This window comes from Panthera uncia, chromosome D1 (genome assembly GCF_023721935.1).
Source record: "Panthera uncia isolate 11264 chromosome D1, Puncia_PCG_1.0, whole genome shotgun sequence".
Classification (NCBI taxonomy): domain Eukaryota; kingdom Metazoa; phylum Chordata; class Mammalia; order Carnivora; family Felidae; genus Panthera; species Panthera uncia.
The window spans coordinates 49,800,324-49,825,371 of NC_064808.1; the positions used below are offsets into that span (position 1 = coordinate 49,800,324).

The 25,048-nt window shown below is 53.7% G+C and overlaps 1 protein-coding gene across 1 annotated transcript in view; it reads left to right on the forward strand.

Moving 5' to 3' along the window:
• The window catches only part of DCHS1 (dachsous cadherin-related 1), a 34,261-nt gene extending 9,316 nt beyond the window's left edge, over window positions 1–24,945 (forward strand). Inside the window, exons 2-21 of the mRNA XM_049650979.1 lie at window positions 3,789–5,699; window positions 11,678–11,866; window positions 11,963–12,194; window positions 12,335–12,571; window positions 12,857–13,882; window positions 14,091–14,284; window positions 14,531–14,627; window positions 14,729–14,886; window positions 15,086–15,950; window positions 16,043–16,282; window positions 16,379–16,504; window positions 17,133–17,342; window positions 18,564–19,442; window positions 19,569–19,682; window positions 19,850–20,061; window positions 20,150–20,304; window positions 20,506–20,636; window positions 20,752–21,035; window positions 21,401–21,539; window positions 21,874–24,945. Of these exons, the coding sequence (XP_049506936.1) occupies window positions 3,909–5,699; window positions 11,678–11,866; window positions 11,963–12,194; window positions 12,335–12,571; window positions 12,857–13,882; window positions 14,091–14,284; window positions 14,531–14,627; window positions 14,729–14,886; window positions 15,086–15,950; window positions 16,043–16,282; window positions 16,379–16,504; window positions 17,133–17,342; window positions 18,564–19,442; window positions 19,569–19,682; window positions 19,850–20,061; window positions 20,150–20,304; window positions 20,506–20,636; window positions 20,752–21,035; window positions 21,401–21,539; window positions 21,874–24,485 (9,891 nt within the window). The 5' untranslated portion in view covers window positions 3,789–3,908 and the 3' untranslated portion in view covers window positions 24,486–24,945. The remainder of the gene's footprint in view (window positions 1–3,788; window positions 5,700–11,677; window positions 11,867–11,962; window positions 12,195–12,334; window positions 12,572–12,856; window positions 13,883–14,090; window positions 14,285–14,530; window positions 14,628–14,728; window positions 14,887–15,085; window positions 15,951–16,042; window positions 16,283–16,378; window positions 16,505–17,132; window positions 17,343–18,563; window positions 19,443–19,568; window positions 19,683–19,849; window positions 20,062–20,149; window positions 20,305–20,505; window positions 20,637–20,751; window positions 21,036–21,400; window positions 21,540–21,873) is intronic.
• The last annotated feature ends 103 nt before the right edge of the window (window positions 24,946–25,048 follow it).

Below are 25,048 nucleotides of genomic sequence, written 5' to 3' on the forward strand. Positions count from 1 at the left end.
GACTACTGAGGCCAGATCTGGGGGAAGGGACAGGACAGACCTGGAGAAGGAAAGAGACAGGAACAGGGAGGAGGAGCCAGTCCTGGGGAAGAGGCACTGAAAAGCACCGGACAGATGGGGAGATGGTGCTGAGAGGAGAGTTGGAGACAGGATGAGACAGTCTCTGGAGAGAGTCTGGAGTGCGAGTTTGGAACTGGAAGTCCTGGAGCAGGAAGTGATGAGGCACAGTCCAGACAGAGGCCCCAGGGACCTAAAGGTCACAGCTGCAGCCACAGAGCTGACCACGAATGCCCCGGCAGCATGTGCGAGAGCATGCCTGTGTGTGGGTGGGTCTGTGCGTGTGTGCCTGCCGGTGTGTCTGCACACATGAAAGTGTGCCTGTCTGTGTACCTGGTTGGGATGTGTATGTGAATGTGTCCGTGTGTATATTGTGGGGGGATATCATGCGAACATGCCTGCCCGTGTGAGGCTGGTAAGAAAGTGTCTTTCTGTGTGTACAAAAGCAGGCCTGTATGTGTCTTTGTATGCCTGCATATGTATGTGGGCGGGGGTAGGTTCCATGGGAATGAATATGCCCATCTGTGTGTGTGAAAACATGCTTCTCTGTGAGGGGGGGTGTATCTGCATATGTGCACTGGCTGTGTATATGTCAACGTAGCCCCTGTCCAAATATGTATGAGTGTGTGTTGAACGTGCCTATCTGTATGTGAGTCTGTGTAGCTGGCTGTACATGGGTCTGTGACTGTGAGTATGCACCTTTCTGTGCCCATTGTGAGATTATACTGGGCGTGTTTGCAATGGACAGGAACCCAGGTTATACAGGTTAGGATAAGGGGCAAGTGCCTGGGCCTGAATGCCTCCTCTTTCAAGGCTGATGATTCACCTGAGCTTTTATCTCATACCACTCATACATCCTTTCATTCAGAAAACATATTGATCACAAACTATGTACCATGCTCCGTGCTACACACAACGGTGAATAAGATACAATCCTAGCCTCTCACATAGCTGACATCCTGTCTCTGGGTGGGGAGACAGAGAATTATAATACAGTAATAAATACATCGGCCTCACTGTCCATTATCTTCTCTCCCCATCCACCATAACTGCTTTCTCTCCACTGACTGATTAAATAAATACAACCAACTCTTAACCCTTGATCCCTAACCCAGTCTCTAGGCCCAGATCCCTGACCTGGGCCCCTGGGCCAACCCTGTGCACTCACCCTCTCCGCTCTCTGAGTCAGACCTATGTTCACTCACTTCCTTTTTCTGAATTCCTCCGACCTATTATCCAATGTGGCAGTTCCATGAGCTCCTCAGACTTGAGTCCCCAAGGAGAGTGCACACAGAGCAGCCCAGAACTCTGAAGCCAGGATGAAGGGATCCATCAGAGATGGTGTTGAGAGGTGCTGAGAAAGCAGCTTCCAGATGCCCGGCTCTGAGCTCCTTGCTTCCATTGCCTCTAATTCTCACAGAATCATCTGGATTAGGAAAATAACTCAAACTTCAGAATCCCTACTGTTTTTATTGCCTCACACAGGTGGGAGGGATGGGGAATGGAAGTGTAAGTGAGAGGTCAGAAACTCCCTTGGGAGGACAGGAAGTCCTAAAGCAGAGCTAATACATAAAAACCTGAGGACACACTTCTGTAGCCACAGGACTGACCTTGGTGCCTCAGGGGCACAGGCTCACGTGTGTTTGTGTATGTCATCTGAGTTGGCATGTCCATGGACATGCTGTGTCAGCACATGAGTGTGGTGGTGTAGAATTATAAGGCTCTGACCTTGCACTCATCATTGATTGCCTGCTCAACTATGCTGGACAGAGTCCAACTAAGACCCTGAAGTTGCTGCCCTCAAGGAGCCTGTAATTCAGGGCTGCTATGCAGTTTATTGCCAGTGTGCACCTAGAGCAGTGAGAGCCCAGAGGCTCTGATGGTACGATGGGCTCTGCAGGTAGGGGGAGAGAGACGTCACAGAAGATTCCACAGAAGACAGGACATTGGAATTGGATCTTGAAGACTGAATAGGAGATGGCCACTTGGAGAGGACTTTTAAAGGATATCACAAGACGAGAGAGCTGTGCATACAGGGCGAAGAGTGGGGATGGCTTTAGTGTTGGGATGCAGGGTGTGGTGGAAGAAAGTAAAGGTAGGGCGCACTGGAGAGGTGGCAGGCTCAGATCAGGAAGCTATATATTAAGGACACTGTACTTTATCTTTTAGGCTAGAGGTTGCCTATGAACTCCCCGAAACTGCAGACACAGTTTGCGTGTATGTGTATGTGCATTTTTTTTTTTCTGGAGAGGAGCAGCAGTTTTTTGCCGTCAGTAATGAGGAACCCATGGAAGCCTCTCTTCAGGAGTGATTTGGTTAAAGCTGCATGGATAGCTCTGGTCAGGTGGAGATGGGTCAAAAGGTCCAAGCCAGGAGGCAGGGGGAGCAGTAAGTAAGGGGCTGCTGTAGGATTCAAAAGGACAGATGACTGTGTTCAGACTAGGTCAGCAGCTGCAAAGCAAGAGGAAAGGGCAGACTTGAGACATATCTTATTGAGATGGTCAGGTGTTGATGACTAACTAGAAATCAGACTGAAAAAAAGCAAAGAAGTAAGAAGAGCTGCTGAGTGGTTGTACTGTTCACAGGAAGGAGAGTGAAGGAAGAAAATCAGCTTGAGGTGAAGGTTAGGGATATGGTGTTCTGCAGCTCTCTCTGTAGGCCTGGAATCCACAGCCACATATTCTGTATGATCCATTCGGCCAAGTCTCACTGGTTCTTCAAAGGCCCCTTCCTCTGGGCTTCCACAGCACCTCATATGCCATCTGACACAGCACTAGTTACTAGTGTGTCTCCCTATCTAGACTGGGACCTGCCTGGGAACAAGACCGTGCTCTTTCTTTCTTCCTTGGGACCAGCACAGTGCCAAGCTTATAGCGGGTGAATTCTTGAATATATCACCTACACACTGATCTAATCCATCCTTCACCCTTAAAGCAAGTTAGCTCCCTAAAAACACAATCTGTAGGAAGGAAGGAGGGAGGGAGGGATGAAGAGGATTTTTAGGGTGGTGAAACTACTGTGCATTAATACCATAATGCATGTTGTTATATATGTCCATTATACACATATACATTATACATTTGTCCAAACATATACAGTGTACAACACACGGCTGAGTGTCCGACTCTTGATTTCAGTTCAGGGCATGATCCCAGGGTCATGGGATTGAGCCCCGCATCAGGCTCCAGCCTGCTTAAGATTCTCTGTGCCTCTCACTCTGTGCCTCTCCCCCGCTTGTGCTCTTTCTCTCTCTAAAATAATCAATTGATTAAATAAAATAAAATAGGAAAGTCTTCAACATATTTAAATGCTGATAGAAGTCTCCAAAAGGTGATGATTGAAGGTGAGGTTACCAAAAACACATGGTTATTGAGGTATTAGTCCTGAATGAGAAGAAAAATAAGAAAGGATTGGCCATATTTTTAAGTCCAGAGATGAAAGGAAGGGAGTCCAAGGGCATTGAGACCTGGACAATAGGAACAAAACAGTCTGCTGGGGGAGGAGGGTTAGGGTGGGATGGCAAGCTGCCAGGGAAAGACTGGAGCGGGTCCTGAGGAGTTCTGAAACAGGCACTTCTTGGACTCAAGATGGGTGTGCAACAGCACAAATGCCCTACGGCAGGGCTGAGCATGCCTCAGTCTTGCTGTGGCTTAGGTCCCAGTCTCCCTGGACCATTGATTCCGTTCCCCACCTCCCCAATCATGACTTTTTTCCTTCTGCTTTTCTCCCAGGTCAGGGAGCCCGAGCTGGAGCCAGGGCCCAAGCTGGACCTGATCCAAAACCTGAGATCAAGCTGGGCCCAGAGCCTGACCCAGAGCTGGAGCCCAAGTCACAACTGGATCGCCCCTGTCATGCAGAAGGAGCGGGGCATTGCGCCTTCCTGCACTGGCATGCAGAGCTCCAGGCACCTCCCCCTGCTACCACTGCTGCTGCTGCTGCTGCTGGGAGCCAGAGTGTCAGGCGCCTGGGGTCAGGCCGGGAGCTTGGACCTACAGATTGATGAGGAGCAACCGGCAGGCACATTGATTGGGGACATCAGTGCAGGGCTTCCACCAGGCACAGCAGCACCTCCCATGTACTTCATCTCCGCCCAAGAGGGCAGCGGGGTGGGCACAGACCTGGCCATCGATGAACACAGTGGAGTGGTCCGTACAGCCCGTGTCTTGGATCGTGAGCGGCGAGATCGCTACCGATTCACCGCAGTGACTCCTGACGGTGCCACCGTAGAAGTTACTGTGCGAGTGGCTGACATCAATGACCATGCTCCAGCCTTCCCGCAGGCTCGGGCTGCCCTGCAGATACCTGAGCATACAGCTCTTGGCACCCGCTACCCGCTGGAGCCTGCTCGTGATGCAGATGCTGGCCGCCTAGGAACCCAGGGCTATGCACTATCTGGTGATGGGGCTGGAGAGACCTTCCAGCTGGAGACACGTCCTGGTCCAGATGGGGCCCCAGTGCCAGAACTGGTAGTTACTGGGGAGCTGGACCGAGAGAACCGCTCACACTATATGCTGCAACTGGAGGCCTATGACGGCGGTTCACCCCCGAGGAGGGCCCAGGCCCTGCTGGATGTGACACTGCTGGACATCAATGACCATGCCCCAGCTTTCAATCAGAGCCGCTATCACGCTGTGGTGTCTGAGAGCCTAGCCCCTGGCAGTCCTGTCTTGCAGGTGTATGCATCTGATGCCGATGCTGGTGCCAATGGGGCTGTGACTTATGAGATCAACCGGAGGCAGAGCGAGGGTGATGGACCCTTCTCCATTGACGCACACACGGGACTGCTGCGGCTGGAGCGGCCACTGGACTTTGAGCAACGGCGGGTCCATGAACTGGTGGTGCAGGCGCGGGATGGCGGGGCTCACCCTGAGCTAGGCTCAGCCTTTGTGACTGTGCACGTGCGAGATGCCAATGACAATCAGCCCTCCATGACTGTCATCTTCCTGAGTGCAGATGGCTCCCCACGAGTGTCTGAGGCTGCCCCACCTGGCCAGCTCGTTGCTCGCATCTCTGTGTCAGACCCAGATGATGGTGACTTTGCTCATGTCAACGTTTCCCTGGAGGGTGGAGAGGGCCATTTTGCCCTTAGCACTCAGGACAGTGTCATCTACCTGGTGTGCGTAGCTAGGCAGCTGGATCGGGAGGAGAGGGATGCCTATAACTTGCGGGTTACTGCCACAGACTCAGGCTCACCCCCACTGCGGGCCGAGGCTACCTTTGTGCTGCATGTCACTGATGTCAATGATAATGCGCCTACCTTTGACCGTCAGCTCTACCGACCTGAGCCCCTTCCTGAAGTTGCACTGCCTGGCAGCTTTGTGGTGCGAGTGACAGCCCGGGATCCTGATCAGGGCACTAATGGTCAGGTCACCTATAGCCTGGCCCCTGGAGCTCACACCCGCTGGTTCTCCATCGACCCCACATCAGGCATTATTACCACGGCTGCCTCGCTGGACTATGAATTGGAACCTCAGCCACAGCTGATTGTGGTGGCCACAGATGGGGGCTTGCCTCCTCTCGCCTCCTCCGCCACAGTCAGTGTGGCCCTGCAAGATGTGAATGATAACGAGCCCCAGTTCCAGAGGACTTTCTACAATGCCTCACTGCCTGAGGGCACCGAGCCTGGAACCTGTTTCCTGCAGGTGGGTAAGTCCTGCACACAGCAGGATGTTGCTGTGGGCAGGAATGGATGAAAGGGTCACAGGGGACCTCAGAACAGAAACCAAGCCTTGCAGGTGCATCTGTTTATGGTGACTTATGTCAGAGGGTTTGGTCCTATCCTGTGAGCTCCAAAGTCTGTGCAGAGGGTGAGGGCTAACGACAAGATGAGAAAGCAGGGTTTGAGAGCTGGGCCAGGTGAGGCAGTTGAGAGAATTAAGATTGGATCAAGAGAAAAAGTGTCCTGTGGTGTCAAGAAGTGAGAGAAACTCTATCAAATCTCAAAGCTGTTCTGAAAGGCAGAGATGGAGATTCTGTACACCCATGTGGTTCCTGTTCCCCTAAGGGGATGCCAGTATTTATGGAGCCCTTGTCCAGTGCTGGGCTCTGCTGGAAGAAATCCCCATCTGTCTCCCTGGAGCTGAGCCTTGATGAGACATTTGGGCTCAGGCACAAGATAACAAGAAGTATTAATGAGATCCCAATATCCAGAGCAGGAAGGCCTCTCACAGGAGGAGGTGAGAGCCCTGGACAGACTCTGGAAGCCATAGAGTGCTTGTGAGTCAGGCCTGGAGGAGACAGAGGGGGCATGAAACTAAAGAGGCAGGCCAAGGCCAGATTGCAGAAGTCCTTGGACACCAAGCCATGAGGTAAGATTAGGACTTTACTTGGAAGGCAAAGGAGGTCACTGAACTTCTTTGAGCCAGAAGAGGGTGTGATCATATTATGTTTTTTTAAATATTTTTTTATTTGTTTTGAGAGAGAGAGAGAGAGAGAGAGAGATCAGGGAAGGAGAAGAGAGAGAGAGAGAGAGAGAGAGAGAGAGAATCCCAAACAGGGATTCCCCACTATCAGTGCAGAGCCCGACAGGGGGCTTGAATCCATGTACCATGAGATCATGACCTGAGCTGAAACCAAGAGTCGATACTTAACTGACTGAGCCACGCAGGCCCCATTGTTTTTGTTTTTTAAAGACTACTTTTTGGGAGCAATTTTAGATCCACGGCAAAATTGAGTTGAGAGCAAAGATTTCAAATATACTCTCTGTCCCCATTCATATACCCTCCCCGACCAGAGTGGTTCATTTGTTACAACTGATGAACGTACATTGACACATTATCACCCCAAATCCCCAAAAATGGTTTACATTAGGGTTTACTCCTGGTGTTGTACACTGTATATGTTTGGACAAATGTATAATGTATATGTGTATAATGGACATATATAACAACATGCATTATGGTATTAATGCACAGTAGTTTCACCACCCTAAAAATCCTCTTCATCCCTCCCTCCCTCCTTCCTTCCTACAGATTGTGTTTTTAGGGAGCTAACTTGCTTTAAGGGTGAAGGATGGATTAGATCAGTGTGTAGGTGATATATTCAAGAATTCACCCGCTATAAGCTTGGCACTGTGCTGGTCCCAAGGAAGAAAGAAAGAGCACGGTCTTGTTCCCAGGCAGGTCCCAGTCTAGATAGGGAGACACACTAGTAACTAGTGCTGTGTCAGATGGCATATGAGGTGCTGTGGAAGCCCAGAGGAAGGGGCCTTTGAAGAACCAGTGAGACTTGGCCGAATGGATCATACAGAATATGTGGCTGTGGATTCCAGGCCTACAGAGAGAGCTGCAGAACACTGTGACGTGTTCAGGTGACTGCATTGTTCAGGTTGGCCCCAACTGTGCTGATAAGAGTTGCAGAGAGATGAGACAAAATAGTAGACAGGGACCAGATTGCAAGCTTTGACTTTGTTTTAAAAATCACAGGGGGCCAAAGAGGGGCTGTAAGCAAATCTGGTATGCCTTTTGAAATGATTGCTTTGGCTGCATCATGGAATATGGAGTATGCAAGAGAGGAAACAGGAGGTAGCAAGGCCTCTTAGGAGACTAGTGCTTGAAGTCTTTACATCTCAGAAGTCCACCAGACCCTTGCGCATCTTCTCAGGGCCTAGACTTCAGGCCAGTGCCTAGACCCAGCTGACACCTTGCCTCTGGCCAGACTCTGGGTATTTGCCTGCCTGCTGCTGTCCAGCTCCCACCCACTCTCCCATGTGTTTACTCTCCCTCTTGGCCTCGGACCAATGGGTGATGACTTCCAAACGTTTTCCTCCTCATTAGTGCCTGAAGCAAGAGGGTAACTCTCCAAGGGGTTTCCTGGAGTTTTTACTATTCATAACTATAGGGAGGTGGGAGTTAAAAACGATCACCGAGTGTTCATACCTGTTCATATCTGAATATTAAGACAAGAAGTCTTAATATTCAATTCACTCAATATACATTTATCAAATATCTACCATGTGCAAGTCATTGCATTAGGGACACAGAATACAGTCATGAATGAGTCATTTACCCCGCCCCCTGCTTCATGGAGTTTATAGTCTAGAGTGGAGATTCATGTGCAAAGAAGTAGTTGTACTGCAATAAGAAAACCTCCATGATGGGGTCTTATGTGAGGTAGACAGGCAGTATGAATGCATCCCAAAAGAGGTGAGCCTCAAGCTGAGACTTACAGGATGAGCAGCAGTTGGTGAGGAGACCAGACAGTGGGGAGTGTAGGGCGATGGTCCAGGCACAAGTGACACACGTGCACAGAGCAGTGGGAGAGCCTGACTTGTTCAGGGGCCTACAAGTGGCTCAGTGTCTCTGGAGGTTAAGGTTTGGGATGGGAGACTGGGACGGAGACTGTGCAGGTAGGCCAGACAGTGAGGAGTCAAGCCAAGCCAAAGGGTTTGAGCACTTTTCTTTGGAGAACATTAAAGATTTTCAAGTGGAAGGGTAATATGATCATATTTGCTTTCTCAAAAGATCCTTTTGGTAGTCAGTATAGAACAGTGGTTCACAACTGGGCATGGTTTTGCCCTCTGGAGGGGACATCAGGCTATGTCTACAGACATTTCATTCTGACACATGAATGTCACAAGTGGTGTGATGCTACTGACATCTAGCGCACAGAGGCCAGGGATGCTGTCAAACATCCTGCAATGCACAGGACAGCACACAACAAAGGATTATCTGATCCAAAATGCCAGTTGTGCCAAGGATGAGAAGTCCTGGTGTAGAAGATGGATTGGAGGCTCAGGCCCCTATGAGAAGGGAATCACAATAGTCCAGGGGAGAGATGGCTCAGGCCTAAATCAGGACAGTGATAATGGTGATAGAGAGGAATAGACAAATAGGAGAGATAATGAGGATTTACTTAGTCCCTAGTTGATTGATATACCGGGAGAGAAAAAGGGAAGAACAGATTTCTGGCTTGAGCAACTGCCTGGATGGAAGAGTCATTAGAGAGGGGTTGGAATGATCATGAGTTTAGTTTTAGACACATTGGATTTAAGGTGCCACTTGGGACATCCAAGTGGAGATATTGAGCAGGCATCGATGTGCAGGTTTGGAGCTCAGAGGAGTGGTCCAGGTCAAAGTGCAGATGATGGTCAAAGCCACAGAAATGGAAGAGAAGGTCCTGAGGGAGCATGTCGAGTGAGAAGGCCAGGGAGAGATCCCAGGGAGCAAGTGTGTGAGAACAGTCAGGGAAAGGGGAGGTGGAGGAGTCTGTGGAGGGGGAGGCAGCAGAAGGAGAAGTGGGAGACACCTGGGAGGGAGGTCAGGGTGGGGTGGATGCAGTAAGTTTGTGGTCTGCTAGGAACTTCAGAAAATTCACAGATAAGGGTGATTACTTCCTCCTTGAAGTAGTGCATTCGATGAGAGCTAAAGGCGGGTGGGGATTAAAGGAGAGCTAAGTGGGAGAGGGGGCTGACCAAGGTTGGGCTGGGACGCAGGGCTGAGCGCCTGTTGAGAAGAGAAACTGCGGGGCGCCTGGGTGGCGCAGTCGGTTGGGCGTCTGACTTCACAGGTCACGATCTCGCAGCCCGTGAGTTCGAGCCCCGCGTCGGGCTCTGGGCTGATGGCTCTGGGCTGATGGCTCGGAGCCTGGAGCCTGTTTCCGATTCTGTGTCTCCCTCTCTCTCTGCCCCTCCCCCGTTCATGCTTTGTCTCTCTCTGTCCCAGAAATAAATAAAAAACATTGAAAAAAAAATTTAAAAAAAAAAAAAAAAAGAAGAAGAGAAACTGCATTTGCAGTGGAGCCTCTGAGCTGGAGCTGCACAGGCTGGGAAATTCACTTCTGCCTTGGTCATTTCCAGTCAGTGGCCTCTATGCCTTTTGGGGTCACTTCCTGACAACTTCCCCTGACCACTATTTATTGCTTTCTTCCTGCAGGGAGTCAGAGGGCAAAGGTCTTTAACAGCTTCTGGAGATGATGCAGCAGCTGTGCTGCAGCCCGCCTGGATTGATGCAGGGGGATGTTTATCTCCTGGGATATCTGGGCCCACAGCCACAGTAAAGAGTTAGAGCAGGAGCTGTTTTCCAGGGTTCAGCCATGGCAGGGTCTCTCCGGAGGGTAAACAGTGCTACAAATCACTTCTGTCAAGGGCCTGGGCAACAATCAGAAGTCCTTGGCTAGCCTCCTTTCTGAGGAGCATTTTCTGGCTACGAAAAGGGAACTCTCCAGCTTCCTCTTACAGCATACCGTGACCCTAAGACCCTTGTACACACAGAGAATACTTTGTCACAGGCTACAGCAGTCAACACCAGCTAACACACTGTTGGGGGTCTAATGTGCACCCAATGTATAAAACTTAGTTTGAAGGAGGTTTTTGTTGTAAGGGCAATCAGAATATCTGTTTGCTCATTCAACAAATATATATAGAGTACCTACTGTGTGCCTGGCCCTGTCCTAGGCTCAGAAGCTTTTGGAATGGTGTCTCCTGCTGCTCTGCTTCTGAAATGTTCAGAGGCTCCTGACATTGGTGTGCAATAGTTTACCTTTTCCTGAGCCAGTCTAGGAGATGCCCAAGAATTAACCAGGAAAGCCTTCCCCTACTTCTTGGTTTTGTGGAGCCTCCTGGACATAATGCCCTTGATGCCCCATGGACTTGCAATTCTCCCTCTCTCACTTCCAACAAGGTTGGCTTGAGAGGCAGTGGATGCCACAGGTGCGTGAGCCACATCCATAAATCCACAGAGCAGACCCCGATCCCTCCAGCGATTAGATTCCAGTATCAATCAAACCCTGCTCTGGAATGGCCAAACTCCAGAAAACGCAGGGCTAGAACATCAGTCCCAGTAGGTGCATCAGTCAGCTAGTTCTCTACTCAGAGTGATTATGAGACTTGGTGACGGTTATTAACTCCCTGTGACCCATCTGGAATTTGCAGTCATAGCCCAAGCACTCTCCTTTGTCAGTGCAGTTAGACCTCATCGTTTGCAGATTCTGCATTTGTGAATTTGCAGACTCTCTAAAATTTATTTCTAACCCCCAAAATAATACTTATGGAGCTTTTGCAGACATTTCTGGACACGTGCAGAATGATGAAAAATTCAAGTGGCCTGATGTGCACATTCCAAGCAATGCTCTGCCTTCATATTTCAGCTCATACTGTAAACAAGGGTCCTTTTTGTGGTCTATTTGGTGCCACATTTTTTGCATTTTTGTCCTCTTTGTTTGGTGATTTTGCTGTTTAAAATGGTCCCCAAGTGTAGTGCTGAAGTGCTGTCTGGTGTTCCTAAGCACAGGAGGGCTGTGATGTGCCTTATGAAGAAAATTAGTATGTTAGATAAGCTTCATTCAGATATGATTTATAGTGCCATTGGCCATGAATTCAGTGTTAATGAATCAACAATATATATTACATAGGTGTCTTTAAACAGAAACATGCATAAAACAAGGCTATGTATTGACCAGCTGACAAAAATGTTGTGATCAGAGGCTCACAGGATCCTAAACGAGGTGGTGAGGTTTGAGATGTAGTTGGGTTTTGGCCCATGTCCTATTAGTCCCCTGTATGTGTCCACCATCCAAAGACCCTGGCTCCCAGTTGGCCCAGGGCCTGCTTCTTCTAATTGCCACTTAACTCTGGCTCTTCTGGTCAACAAGATGGACATCACTCACCCCAGCCTCTCCCCAGGTGACAGCCACAGATGCAGACAGTGGCCCATTTGGCCTCCTCTCCTATTCCTTGGGTGCTGGACTTGGGGCCTCAGGGTCTCCCCCATTCCGCATTGATGCCCAGAGTGGTGATGTGTGCACGACCCGGATCCTAGACCGAGACCAGGGGCCCTCGAGCTTCGACTTCACAGTGACAGCTGTGGATGGGGTGAGTGGGCAGACCATGGGTAGGCTGGGTGTTGGAATAGGGCATTCACCAGAGCCAGACAAGGTCCACCTGACTTATGGCTGCATGTCTCCCTAGGGAGGCCTCAAGTCCATGGTATACGTGAAGGTGTTTGTGTCAGACGAGAATGACAACCCACCTCAGTTTTATCCACGGGAGTATGCTGCCAGTCTGAGTGCCCAGAGTACACCAGGCACAGCTGTGCTGAGGGTGCGTGCCCATGACCCTGATCAGGGGCCCCACGGGCGACTCTCCTACTACATCCTGGCTGGCAATAACCCCCCACTTTTTGCCTTGGACGAGCACTCAGGTGAGGATCCTCCCATTCCCAGGCCTTGCCCCCGGACCCCTCTCCCCACCTACTTACACTGAAGTATTGCCCCCTCTCCCATAACCTTTTTACTTCTATTCTGTTTCCTTATACGTCAGTGCTTCTATCCCTTCTCCCAGGGCTGTTGACAGTAGCCTGGCCCTTGGCCAGACGGGCCAACTCTGTGGTGCAGTTGGAGATTGGGGCCCAGGATGGAGGTGGCCTGCAGGCAGAGCCCAGTGCCCGAGTCAACATCAGCATTGTGCCTGGAACCCCTGTACCACCTGTATTTGAGCAACTACAGTATGTCTTTTCCGTGCCAGAGGATGTGGCGCCAGGCACCAGTGTCGGCGTAGTCCAGGCACGCAACCCACCAGGTATCATTTATCATTATACCCATTTGGTGCTGTACCCAGACACACCAACATAACCCATCTCAAAGTACCCTAGAGTATCACAGCACAGATAACACGCAGGTTACAACCCCAGCACCTCCCTGGGCACAGTGCAGGCCCTCTGCTTCATCCCCAGGCACATGAATGTCCCAGTAGTTTGAAAGACACAGGTGTGGACAGTGCTTCTCCCTCCTTGGGATCAGAGTCTGGGCCCCAACTCGTTAGATGCCTCCCATCTCTTTCCTGACTCCTCTCTCCTCTCCTCAGGTCGCTTGGGGTCTGTGACCCTTGCCTTATCAGGTGGGGATCCCCGAGGACTCTTCTCTTTAGATGGGGCCTCGGGGCTGTTACAAACACTTCGCCCTCTGGACCGGGAGCTGCTGGGACCGGTGCTGGAGCTGGAGGTGCGGGCAGGCAGTGGAGTGCCCCCAGCTTTTTCAATGGCTCGGGTGCGTGTGCTGCTGGATGATGTGAATGACAACTCCCCTGCCTTCCCTGCACCTGAAGACACAGTGTTGCTGCCACCAAGCACTGCCCCAGGGACCCCCATCTATACACTTCGGGCTCTGGACCCTGATGCAGGCGTTAACGGTCGAGTCACCTTTACCCTGCTAGCTGGGGGTGGTGGGGCCTTCACTGTGGACCCCACGACAGGCCATGTACGGCTTATGAGACCTCTGGGGCCTCCAGGGGGGCCAGTGCATGAGCTGGAGCTGGAGGCCCGGGATGGAGGCTCCCCACCCCGCACCAGCCACTTCCGACTACGGGTAGTGGTACAAGACTCGGCGACCCGTGGGCTGGCTCCTCATTTTGACAGCCCCATCTACCGTGTGGACCTGCCCTCAGGCACCACCCCTGGAACTCAGGTCCTGCAAGTGCAAGCTCAAGCCCCAGATGGGGGCCCCATCACTTATCACCTTGCAGCAGATGGGCCAAGTAGCCCCTTTGGCCTGGAACCACAGAGTGGTTGGCTATGGGTGCGAGCAGCACTGGACCGTGAGGCCCAGGAGTTGTACACACTGAAGGTAATGGCAGTGTCTGGGTCCAAAGCTGAGTTGGGACAGCAGACAGGCACAGCCACCGTGAGGGTCAGCATCCTCAACCAGAATGACCACAGTCCCCGCTTGTCTGAGGAGCCCACCTTCCTGGCTGTGGCTGAGAACCAGCCCCCAGGGACCAGCGTGGGCCGGGTCTTTGCCACTGACCGAGACTCAGGACCCAACGGACGTCTGACCTACAGCCTGCGACAGCTGTCAGAAGACAGCAAGGCCTTCCGCATCCACCCCCAGACTGGTGAGCACTGGGGCCCAAATTCTGAGATCTCATAGCCTCATCCTCAGACTGGTGAATACCCAGACAGAATTCCCAGACCCCTGCCAAGAGGACCAGGACTCTGCCTGGACTTTCACCCTGGCATTCCCTCCCACACTCCCTAAACCCCAGCTTCTCAGCTGCAGGCCTCAGGCTGTGCCCATACATGACCCTTATCCTGCACTCCCAGGAGAAATGACCACACTCCAAACCCTGGACCGAGAGCGGCAGAGCAGCTACCAGCTCCTGGTGCAGGTGCAGGATGGGGGGAACCCTCCCCGTAGTACCACAGGCACCGTGCACATCGCAGTGCTTGACCTCAACGACAACAGCCCTACCTTCCTGCAGGCTTCAGGGGCTGCTGGCGGCGGCCTTCCTATACAGGTATGTGAAGTGGCAGGACCCTGCCCTGAAGAAGTGTGAGAGGCAATGGGGTGGGGGATCATCTCCCCACAGAGCTGTAGGTGTAGATCAGAGAGACTGGCTCTTGGAACAGGTGTGAGAGCAGAAAAGGGGCTCTGCCTGCATTCAGGTGAGGGGAACTTGACTCTGAGATGTCTCAGGTGAGGGAAACTTGACTCAAGAACACAAGGAAGGACACAGCTGTAGGTGAACTGTGTGTCCCCACAGGTACCAGATCGAGTGCCTCCAGGAACACTGGTGACGACTCTGCAGGCCAAAGATCCAGACGAGGGGGAGAATGGCACCATCCTGTACACACTAACTGGTATGGTGGGGGAGATGTGGAGAGAAGGGAGTTGGTGGGTGATGGCATGACCTCCCCAGCTCTGGGACTCATGCCCTCACCCTTCCTATACCTGTCCCCAGGTCCTGGCTCAGAGCTCTTCTCTCTGCACCCTCACTTGGGGGAGCTGCTCACTGCTGCACCCCTGATCCGAGCAGAGCGGCCGCACTATGTGCTGACTTTGGGCGCTCACGACCAAGGCAGCCCCCCTAGGAGCTCCAGCCTCCAGCTGCTGGTGCAAGTAAGGCTGCTCTTCCTTAAATCTGTTTACTTCTCCTTGGCCACCACTATGAGCTCCCTCCAAGAGCCACGCTTTCATGGAGTCCTTGTGCCCTCTAGTCAGGCTACTCCTACTGCCCTACCAGCTACCCAGCAGGCCAGCCCAGACCCCTTTAACTTGGCTCCCCTTGATTCTGTCCTTCCTCCTCTGTCCACAACAGGTGCTTCCATCAGTTCGCTCGGCTGAGCCCCCACCGGATCCCTCAGAGCCAGACCCAGCGGCTCCGGTGCCCGTTGTGCTGACGGTGACAGCAGCGGAGGGGATGCAGCCCGGATCCCTGTTGGGTTCCGTGGCGTCGCCAGAGCTGGCGGGGGTGGGCGCACTCACCTACACTCTGGTGGGCGGCGCCGACCCGGAGGGCACCTTCGCGCTGGACGTGGCCTCAGGGCGCTTGTACTTGGCCCGGCCCCTGGACTTTGAGGCAGGCCCGGCGTGGCGCGCTCTCACTGTGCGCGCTGAGGGCCCGGGAGGCGCGGGCGCGCGGCTGCTGCGCGTGCAGGTGCGCGTGCAGGACGAGAACGAGCACGCGCCAGCCTTTGCGCGCGACCCGCTGGCGCTGGCGCTGCCGGAGAACCCGGATCCTGGCGCGGCGCTGTACACCTTCCGCGCCTCGGACGCCGACGGCCCGGGTCCTAACAGCGATGTTCGCTACCGTCTGCTGCGCCAGGAGCCGCCTGTGCCTGCGCTGCGCTTGGACGCGCGCACCGGGGCGCTCAGCGCACCGCGAGGCTTGGACCGGGAGACCACACCTGCCCTGCTGCTGCTCGTGGAAGCCACCGATAGGCCCGCCAACGCCAGCCGCCGCCGCGCAACGCGCGTTTCTGCGCGCGTCTTTGTCACGGATGAGAATGACAACGCGCCGGTGTTCGCCTCCCCTTCACGTGTGCGCATTCCCGAGGATCAGCCGCCCGGGCCCGCGGCGCTGCACGTGGTAGCGCGGGACCCGGACCTGGGCGAGGCCGCACGCGTGTCCTATCGCCTGGCAGCTGGTGGTGACGGCTACTTCCGGCTACATTCCAGCACCGGTGAGTTGGGCGCAGAGATTGGGACGAGGGAGGGTGCTGATTTGGAGGGAATGTTGAGGTTTGCTTCCAACCTGCCCTACCCGCTCACCTAGGAGCGCTGTCGGTGGTGCGGTCCCTGGACCGCGAACAGCGAGCTGAGCACGTACTGACGGTGGTGGCCTCCGACCACGGCTCCCCTCCGCGCTCAGCCACGCAGCTCCTGACTGTCAGTGTTGCTGACGTCAACGACGAGGCACCCGCTTTCCAGCAGCAAGAGTACAGCGTCCTCTTGCGTGAGAACAGCCCGCCTGGCACTTCTCTGCTCACTCTGCGGGCGACCGACCCAGACCTGGGTAAGACCTGAGGGGATGAGTGGAGAGAGGTACATCTGGAAGGAAAAGGTGTATTTACCCGCTGACCCCCCCCCCCTCCTTGCTGCCCTTCTTCAGGGGCCAATGGGCAAGTGACTTATGGAGGCATCTCTGGCGAAAGCTTCTCCCTGGACCCAGAGACTGGAGTTCTCACAACTCTTCGGGCCCTGGACCGGGAAGAACAGGAGGAGATCAACTTAACAGGTACACACTGACAGGACCCCAAAAGCCTGAGGTGTTATAAACAGCCAGTGTTACATGGGTAGATGCTCCAAAGTACCTTCTAGAAGCTTCCACCTATTACAGCACAGCTTGTTATATTTTTGGATCATCTTGGGGCAGATTGCGAGGTGATCTGACTATTAGACTGTCCCCATTGTCATCACACGAAGTCTCAAATACATAATGTCACAGCTGTGCTCTTTAGGATTCCCTCAGATTATACTGTGGCCATTTAACAGAGAAACCTATTGATTGTACCAGAGAGGTTAGGTGATTTGTGCAAGCTAACACAGCTTGGAAGTGGTAGAACTGGGACTTGAACCCACGTTTTTGATATCTCACTTAGTGCCTTTTCTGTCACACTACTACCCATCCAAGATACATCTTGCATGCACTAAGTTTGGGAGATTAGAAGGAAAAAAACATCTTCTGACTTGTATATTTATGTGTGCATGTATATGTGTAGGCACCCATGTGCTTGCAGAGTGTGGAGAGATGGACATTTTCTGGCTCATATATACACCTGGTGAACATGTGTGAACGATGTGTGGTATGGGTTTCTCCATGGGATGGGAGCAGGCTAGATCTCATTGATTTTGCTTCCCCACAGTGTATGCCCGAGACAGGGGCTCGCCCCCACTCTTGACCCATGTCACAGTGCGGGTGGCCGTGGAGGATGAGAATGACCATGCCCCAACCTTTGGGAGTGCCCACCTCTCCCTGGAGGTGCCCGAGGGCCAGGACCCCCAGACCCTTACTGTGCTGCGGGCCTCTGACCCAGATGTGGGAGCCAACGGGCAGCTGCAGTACCGCATCCTGGGTGAGAACTGTCCCACACCCACTCATCCGGCACCCACTTGCCCAGTTCTACTCCTTGTTGGCTTATGTCAGCCACAGTGTGTCTGGGTTTCCTTTCCCTTCTCTTTGTCTCCTACTTTTTTGTTCATGTATATATGTGTTTCTGTGTCTCTTTCTATGTCTCTTCAGTTCTTTACCTCCCTTTGTGTCTCTGTCTTTATTTTCCTGTTTCTTTTTTTTTCTTGTCTCTGTAGAGCACTTGTTCTTAAACTTTTTGCTTTCAGTAACTCTTAATATTCTTAGTTTTTGAGAATTCTAAGCATTTTTGTTTATGTGATATCAATATTTATTGATATAATAATGTGATACATTATTATACATATATATGAATACATATATAAATACATATTTATAATAAGCACATTACATAAATACTTATTATACTAGACATTAAAGCTAAGAACTATTTTTTATTATTTTTTTAAAGTTTATTTATTTTGAGAGAGAGAGAGAGAGGGAGAGACAGAATCCCAAGCAGACTCTGCACTGTGAGCACAGAGGCTGATGCGGGGCTCAAACTCATGAACTGTGAGATCATGACCTGAGCCAAAATCAAGAATCAGATGCTTACCTGACTGAGCCACCCAGGCGCCCCATTTTTTGTGGGTTTTTTTTGAGAAAAATTTTAAAATGTTATTGTAAAACAAGCCAGTGAAGTACTGCTTGCCATATTTCTACATAAGTACAAAGAAGTATTAGAGGTTCAAATAATTTGCTGGACAGCAATGAGATTGCAAAGATTATAGCAGGTGTAACTAAAGGTAAGCCAGCAAAAACCAAATTGAGTCTCTGAAAACATGTTTATGTTCTAAACTTTTTGCCTATACTCTAGAAGATGTAAGAATCATAAGCACACATTCCATTAACTATCCAAGTGATGTCATCACATGTCATGTAGTATTTGGATTCCACTGTACACTTGTGAAATACTAAGAATTTAAAAGGCATATAATGTCTTAGTATTGATATGAAACTAGTTTGATCTTATATATTCCCTGGAAGGAGTCTCCAAACACACTCTGAGAAGGGTTGCTTTAGCATATCTTCCTTTATCTTCTGTGGTTCTTTTCTCTGCCTTTCTCCCAGTTTCTCTCCCCACCACTCTGTCCTATTTGCTGTTGCCTGTAAATCACTCCCATTCCCATGGACTCACACGTTTATATGCACATGTACTTCTCTGCAGATGGGGACCCATCAGGAGCCTTCATCCTAGACCTAGCTTCTGGGGAATTTGGCACCATGAGGCCACTAGACCGAGAGGTGGAGCCAGCATTCCAGCTGCAGATAGAGGCCCGGGATGGAGGCCAGCCAGCTCTCAGTGCCACTCTACTTGTGACAGTGACCGTGCTGGATGCCAATGATCATGCTCCAGCCTTCCCTGTGCCTGCCTACTCTGTGGAGGTGCCTGAGGATGCACCTGCAGGGACCCTGTTGCTGCAGCTACAGGCTCATGACCCTGATGCTGGGGCCAATGGCCGTGTGACCTACTACCTGGGTACAGGTGCAGCAGGAGCCTTCCTGCTGGAGCCCAGCTCTGGGGAATTGCGCACAGCCACAGTTCTAGACAGAGAACAGTGTCCCAGCTATGCCTTTTCTGTGAGTGCAGTGGATGGTGCAGCAGCTGGGCCCCTGAGCACCACGGTACCTGTCACCATCACAGTCCGTGATGTCAATGACCACGCACCCACCTTCCCCACCAGTCCCCTAAGGCTGCGTCTGCCCCGCCCAGGCCCCAGCCTCAGCACCCCAACCCTGCCTCTGGCCACTCTGCGAGCTGAAGACCGTGACGCTGGTGCTAATGCCTCTATCCTATACCGGCTGGCAGGCACACCACCGCCTGGCACCACTGTGGACTCTTACACCGGTGAAATACGTGTGGCCCGCTCCCCTGTAGCCCTGGGTCCCCGGGATCGTGTCCTCTTCATCGTGGCCACCGACCTTGGCCGTCCCGCTCGCTCTGCCACTGGTGTGGTCATTGTTGGGCTGCAGGGGGAGTCTGAGCGTGGACCCCGCTTCCCTCGGGCTAGTAGTGAAGCCATGCTCCGTGAGAATGCACCCCCAGGTGGGTCCCCAATAATGTCTCCCAGCTTTGTATCCCTGGATGAGCTGGGGTTACCTACTAAAAATGTCTCCTAGTGGAGACATTAGTCTGGTGCTCACTGTCCAACCAATACCATCATCTCCGCAGGGACTCCCATTGTCTCCCCCAAGGCTGTCCATGCAGGGGGCTCAAATGGACCAATCACCTACAGCATTCTCAGTGGGAATGAGAGAGGGACTTTCTCCATCCAGCCTAGTACAGGTAAGGGGCAGGAGCAGGGGCTCTGTGAGGGAACAGGCTCCTGGGGAAGCTTCCTGGGCCTGAGAAAGCTCTGGTTGTGTAGGGGCTACCCTTGAGGAAGGGCCTCAGTGAGGCAGGCTCCAGGGCAAGCAAGAGCTATCCGTGATGCTTTCTGCCGCCCCCCACAGGAGCCATCACAGTTCGTTCAGCAGAGGGGCTGGACTTCGAGGCAAGCCCACGACTGCGACTGGTCCTGCAAGCAGAGAGCGGGGGAGCCTTTGCCTTTTCTGTGCTGACCCTAACCCTGCAAGACACCAATGACAATGCTCCCCGCTTCCTGCGGCCCCACTATGTGGCCTTCCTGCCTGAGTCCAGGCCCTTGGAGGGACCCTTGCTGCAGGTGTGGGGTGTGATGGGAAGATGGGGGGCAGGGCTGGCCAGACTTGTCTGTGGCCAGCTCAGTGCCAGCAGCCTCCTCCTCCCACCAGGTGGAGGCAGATGACCTGGACCAAGGCCCCAGTGGACAGATCTCTTATAGTCTGGCCGCATCCCAGCCAGCATGGGGATTGTTCCATGTAGACCCAGCCACGGGCACTATTACTACCACAGCCATCCTGGACCGTGAGATATGGGCTGAAACACGGTAAAGCCTGGCTCTGTAGACTCCTGACACCCCATCCTGTGTCCATCCAGTTTCAAGCCCTGCCCTGTCTCCCCCCCCCCCATCAACTCCTAGGCCACATCCTGAGTCCCCCAGACCTCTAGCCTGTCGGGTGTCCTCTTAGCCCTGCCCAAGGTTCTCCCTTATCCCCAGGCCCCACTCTTGTTTGTTCTCTGTGTCCAGACTGGTACTGATGGCCACAGACCGAGGAAGCCCAGCCCTGGTGGGCTCAGCTACCCTGACGGTGATGGTCATCGACACCAATGATAATCGCCCCACCATCCCCCAGCCCTGGGAGCTCCGAGTGTCAGAAGGTGAGGGCTGGGTAAAGTGAGAGGTACAAAGGGTAGTAGGGTGGCACTGTACCCTACCCTGGGGCTCCAGGGGTGTCTGGGACCATGCCAGACACACATGTCCTATGTATTACAGATACGCTCTTGGGCTCAGAGATTGCACAGGTAACAGGGAATGATGTGGACTCAGGACCCGTGCTGTGGTATGTGCTGAGCCCATCTGGACCCCAGGATCCCTTCAGCATAGGTCGCTATGGAGGCCGCCTCTCACTCACGGGCCCCCTGGACTTTGAGCAACGTGACCGCTACCACCTGCAACTGCTGGCACATGACGGGCCTCATGAGGGCCATGCTAACCTCACAGTGTTTGTGGAGGATGTCAATGACAATGCACCTGCCTTCTCGCAGAGCCTCTACCAGGTATTGATGTAGCCAGATGTCCCCACACCTGGGCCCAGTGTTGTTCACATTGGAAGGAAGTGACACAGCTAGAAGTGTCTGAGCGGGGGGAGGGAGGGCTGGATATTGGAACTGACCTGAGGATGGAGCCCTGAGGATGGGAGGGTCCCATCTCAAACCAGTCTTCCACGTCCTAGGAAATGTGTCTAGGTACTTCATCCTGTGCCCAGAAATGGAGGAAGGTGGGAAGTTTGAGTACTGAGTATGGGCTTCAAGCTGGCATGGATGCCCAGCAGGGCTCATGGGATCAGGCTCTAGAACATAGGCTGAGTGGACAGTAGGGCAGCTGGGAAGCTTGGCCATAAACACTTGTCTTCACCCCTCAGGTGACACTGCTTGAACACACCCCCCCAGGCAGTGCCATTCTCTCCGTCTCTGCCACTGACCAGGATTCAGGTGCCAATGGTCACATTTCCTACCACCTGGCTTCCCCTGCTGAGGGCTTCAGTGTTGACCCCAACAATGGTACGTCCTTCCCAGGATCTGACCCCTTATCTTTGACTGTGATGGGCCATATTTTGACCTCATTCCTAGAATTTCTTGCCTGAATTCTTAACTCCTGGATCCCTGACCCAGAGAGAAAAATTTCCCCTCCTTAGTCTCTATTTTAAACCCTGTCTTGACTGCATGTCTAGAAGCCATTTCCTGAATCCTGGAAACCATTTCATAAACTCCCAGCGCAGGCTATTCCCTGGAGTCTGACTTTCAAGGCCATTTCCTAGGCCCCAAAGGATCACCCCTCTGCTCACCTACAGTCTCTGCTGAATGCATATTTCTCTCCATTCCCTTCTCATCTCAGGGACCTTGTTCACAACAGTGGGAACAGTGGCCTTGGGCCATGAGGGGCCAGGAGTGGTAGACGTGGTGCTAGAAGCACGAGATCATGGGATGCCAGGCCGGGCAGCACGAGCCACAGTGCATGTGCAGCTGCAGGACCAGAATGACCATACCCCTAGCTTCACATCGCCACACTACCGTGTGGCTGTGACTGAGGATCTGCCCCCTGGTTCCACCCTGCTCACCTTGGAGGCTACAGATGCCGATGAAAGCCGCGCCCATGCCACCGTGGACTATAGCATCGTCAGTGGCAACCGAGGCCGAGCTTTCCAGCTGGAACCCCGGCTGGCTGAGGCTGGTGAAGGTGATGGACTAGGTCCCCGGGCATTGGGCTGCCTGGTGTTGCTTGAGCCTCTAGACTTTGAAAGCCTAACCCAGTACAACTTAACTGTGGCTGCAGCTGACCGGGGCCAGCCACCTCGCAGTTCAGCTGTTCCTGTCACTGTCACTGTGTTGGATGTCAATGACAACCCACCTGTCTTCACTCAAGCATCCTACCGCATGGCAGTTCCTGAGGACACACCCATTGGAGTTGAATTGCTGCATGTGGAGGCCTCTGACGCTGACCCGGGTCCTCATGGCCTTGTGCGTTTCACGCTCAGCTCAGGTGACCCTTCTGGGCTCTTTGAGCTGGATGAGAGTTCAGGTGCCTTGCGACTCGCCCACCCCTTGGACTGTGAGACCCAGTCTCGACATCAGCTTGTAGTGCAGGCTGCCGACCCTGCTGGGACACACTTCGCTCTGGCACCAGTGACTGTCGAAGTCCAGGATGTGAATGACCATGGCCCAGTCTTCCCTTTGAGCTTGCTCAGCACCAGCCTGGCAGAGAACCAGCCTCCAGGCACTCTTGTGACCACTCTGCATGCGATTGATGGGGATGCTGGGGCTTTCGGAAGGCTCCGCTACAGCCTGTTGGAGGCCGGGCCAGGGCCTGAGGGCCGTGAAGCATTTGCACTGAACAGCTCAACAGGAGAGTTGAGGGCACGAGTGGCCTTCGACTATGAGCATACGGGAAGCTTCCAGCTGCTGGTGGGTGCTGCCGATGCCGGGAATCTCTCAGCCTCGGTCACTGTGTCGGTGCTGGTGACAGGGGAGGATGAGTATGACCCAGTATTCCTGGCTCCAGCTTTCCACTTCCAGGTGCCAGAAGGTGCCCGGCGTGGCTACAACTTGGGTCATGTGCAGGCCACAGATGAGGATGGAGGTGCCGATGGCCTGGTGCTCTATTCCCTTGCCACCTCTTCCCCCTATTTTGGTATCAACCAGACTACAGGTGCTCTCTACCTTCGAGTGGACAGTCGGGCACCAGGCAGCGGGACAGGCACTTCTGGGAGTGGAGGCCGGACACGACGTGAGGCACCACGGGAGCTGAGGCTGGAGGTGGTGGCACGGGGGCCTCTGCCTGGTTCCCGGAGTGCCACAGTGCCTGTGACTGTAGATATCACCCATACTGCCCTGGGCCTGGCACCTGACCTCAACCTGCTGTTGGTGGGGGCTGTGGCGGCCTCCCTGGGAGTTGTGGTGGTGCTTGCTCTAGCAGCACTGGTCCTAGGGCTGGTGCGGGCCCGTAGCCGCAAGGCTGAGGCAGCACCCGGTCCAATGTCACAGGCAGCGCCCCTGGCCAGTGGCTCTCTGCAGAAGCTAGGCCGAGAGCCGCCCAGCCCACCGCCCTCAGAGCACCTCTATCACCAGACTCTCCCCAGCTATGGTGGGCCAGGAGCTGGAGGACCCTACCCCCGTGGTGGCTCCCTGGACCCTTCACACTCAAGTGGTAGAGGCTCAGCAGAGGCTGCAGAGGATGACGAGATCCGCATGATCAATGAATTCCCACGTGTGGCCAGTGTGGCTTCTTCCTTGGCTGCCCGTGGCCCCGACTCAGGCATCCAGCAGGATGCAGACGGGCTGAGTGACACATCCTGTGAGCCACCTGCCCCTGATACCTGGTATAAGGGCCGCAAGGCAGGGCTGCTGCTGCCAGGTGCAGGAGCCACTCTGTACCGAGAAGAGGGCCCACCAGCCACTGCCACAGCCTTCCTGGGGGGCTGTGGCCTGAGCCCTGCACCCACCGGGGACTATGGCTTCCCAGCAGATGGCAAGCCATGTGTGGCAGGTGCACTGACGGCCATTGTGGCTGGTGAGGAGGAGCTCCGTGGCAGCTATAACTGGGACTACCTGCTGAGCTGGTGCCCTCAGTTCCAGCCACTGGCCAGTGTCTTCACAGAGATTGCCCGGCTCAAGGATGAAGCTCGGCCATGTCCCCCGGCTCCCCGTATTGACCCACCACCCCTCATCACTGCTGTGGCCCACCCAGGAGCCAAGTCTGTGCCCCCTAAGCCAGCCAGCACGGCTGCAACCCGGGCCATCTTCCCACCAGCTTCTCACCGCTCCCCCATCAGCCACGAAGGTTCCCTATCCTCAGCTGCCATGTCCCCCAGCTTCTCTCCCTCACTGTCTCCTCTGGCTGCTCGCTCACCCGTTGTCTCACCATTTGGGGTGGCCCAGGGCCCCTCAGCCTCAGCACTCAGCCAAGAGTCTGGCCTGGAGCCACCTGATGACACGGAGCTGCACATCTAGCTGTGGCCCAGGCTGGGCCCCGACCTGGGATGCGCACAGTGTCCCCAATGCAGGCCCCATCTGAGCCTGCCCTGGGCAGCCTCGGACCATGATTGGCCACGGGGGAGGCCAGCTCCCCATCCTAAACTCCTCCAGTGGCAGCAGGTCCCACATCTCACCCTGGCCCCATCAGAGCACCAGTGCCACAGAGGCCCTGTTTGGCACTGACCCAGGGCCAGGTCCAGTGTGGGGAGAAGTATGAAGGAGGCAGCAGCCCTGGGTTCTCCTCAGTGAGGGCTTCCTGCCCTGTGCCAGCACCTTGAGGTGGAGCTGAGACTTTATTTATTGGGGGGTAGGGAGGATGGGGGGAGGTCCCTCCAACCTGTTCAGGCCCAGCTCCTTTGGGTTCCACTGACCCCTGCCCCTGCCCAGAACCAAGTGCCAATTCTCACTCTGGAGCCTTAATAAACTGCAGTTTGTATCCAGTGTCCGGCTGTACTCTGTGGGAGCTGTCAGGATGGGGGGGGGGGGTGATTGCAAGGCACCCTATACATTGTGGACACCTCAGGAGGCACGGAGGGGTA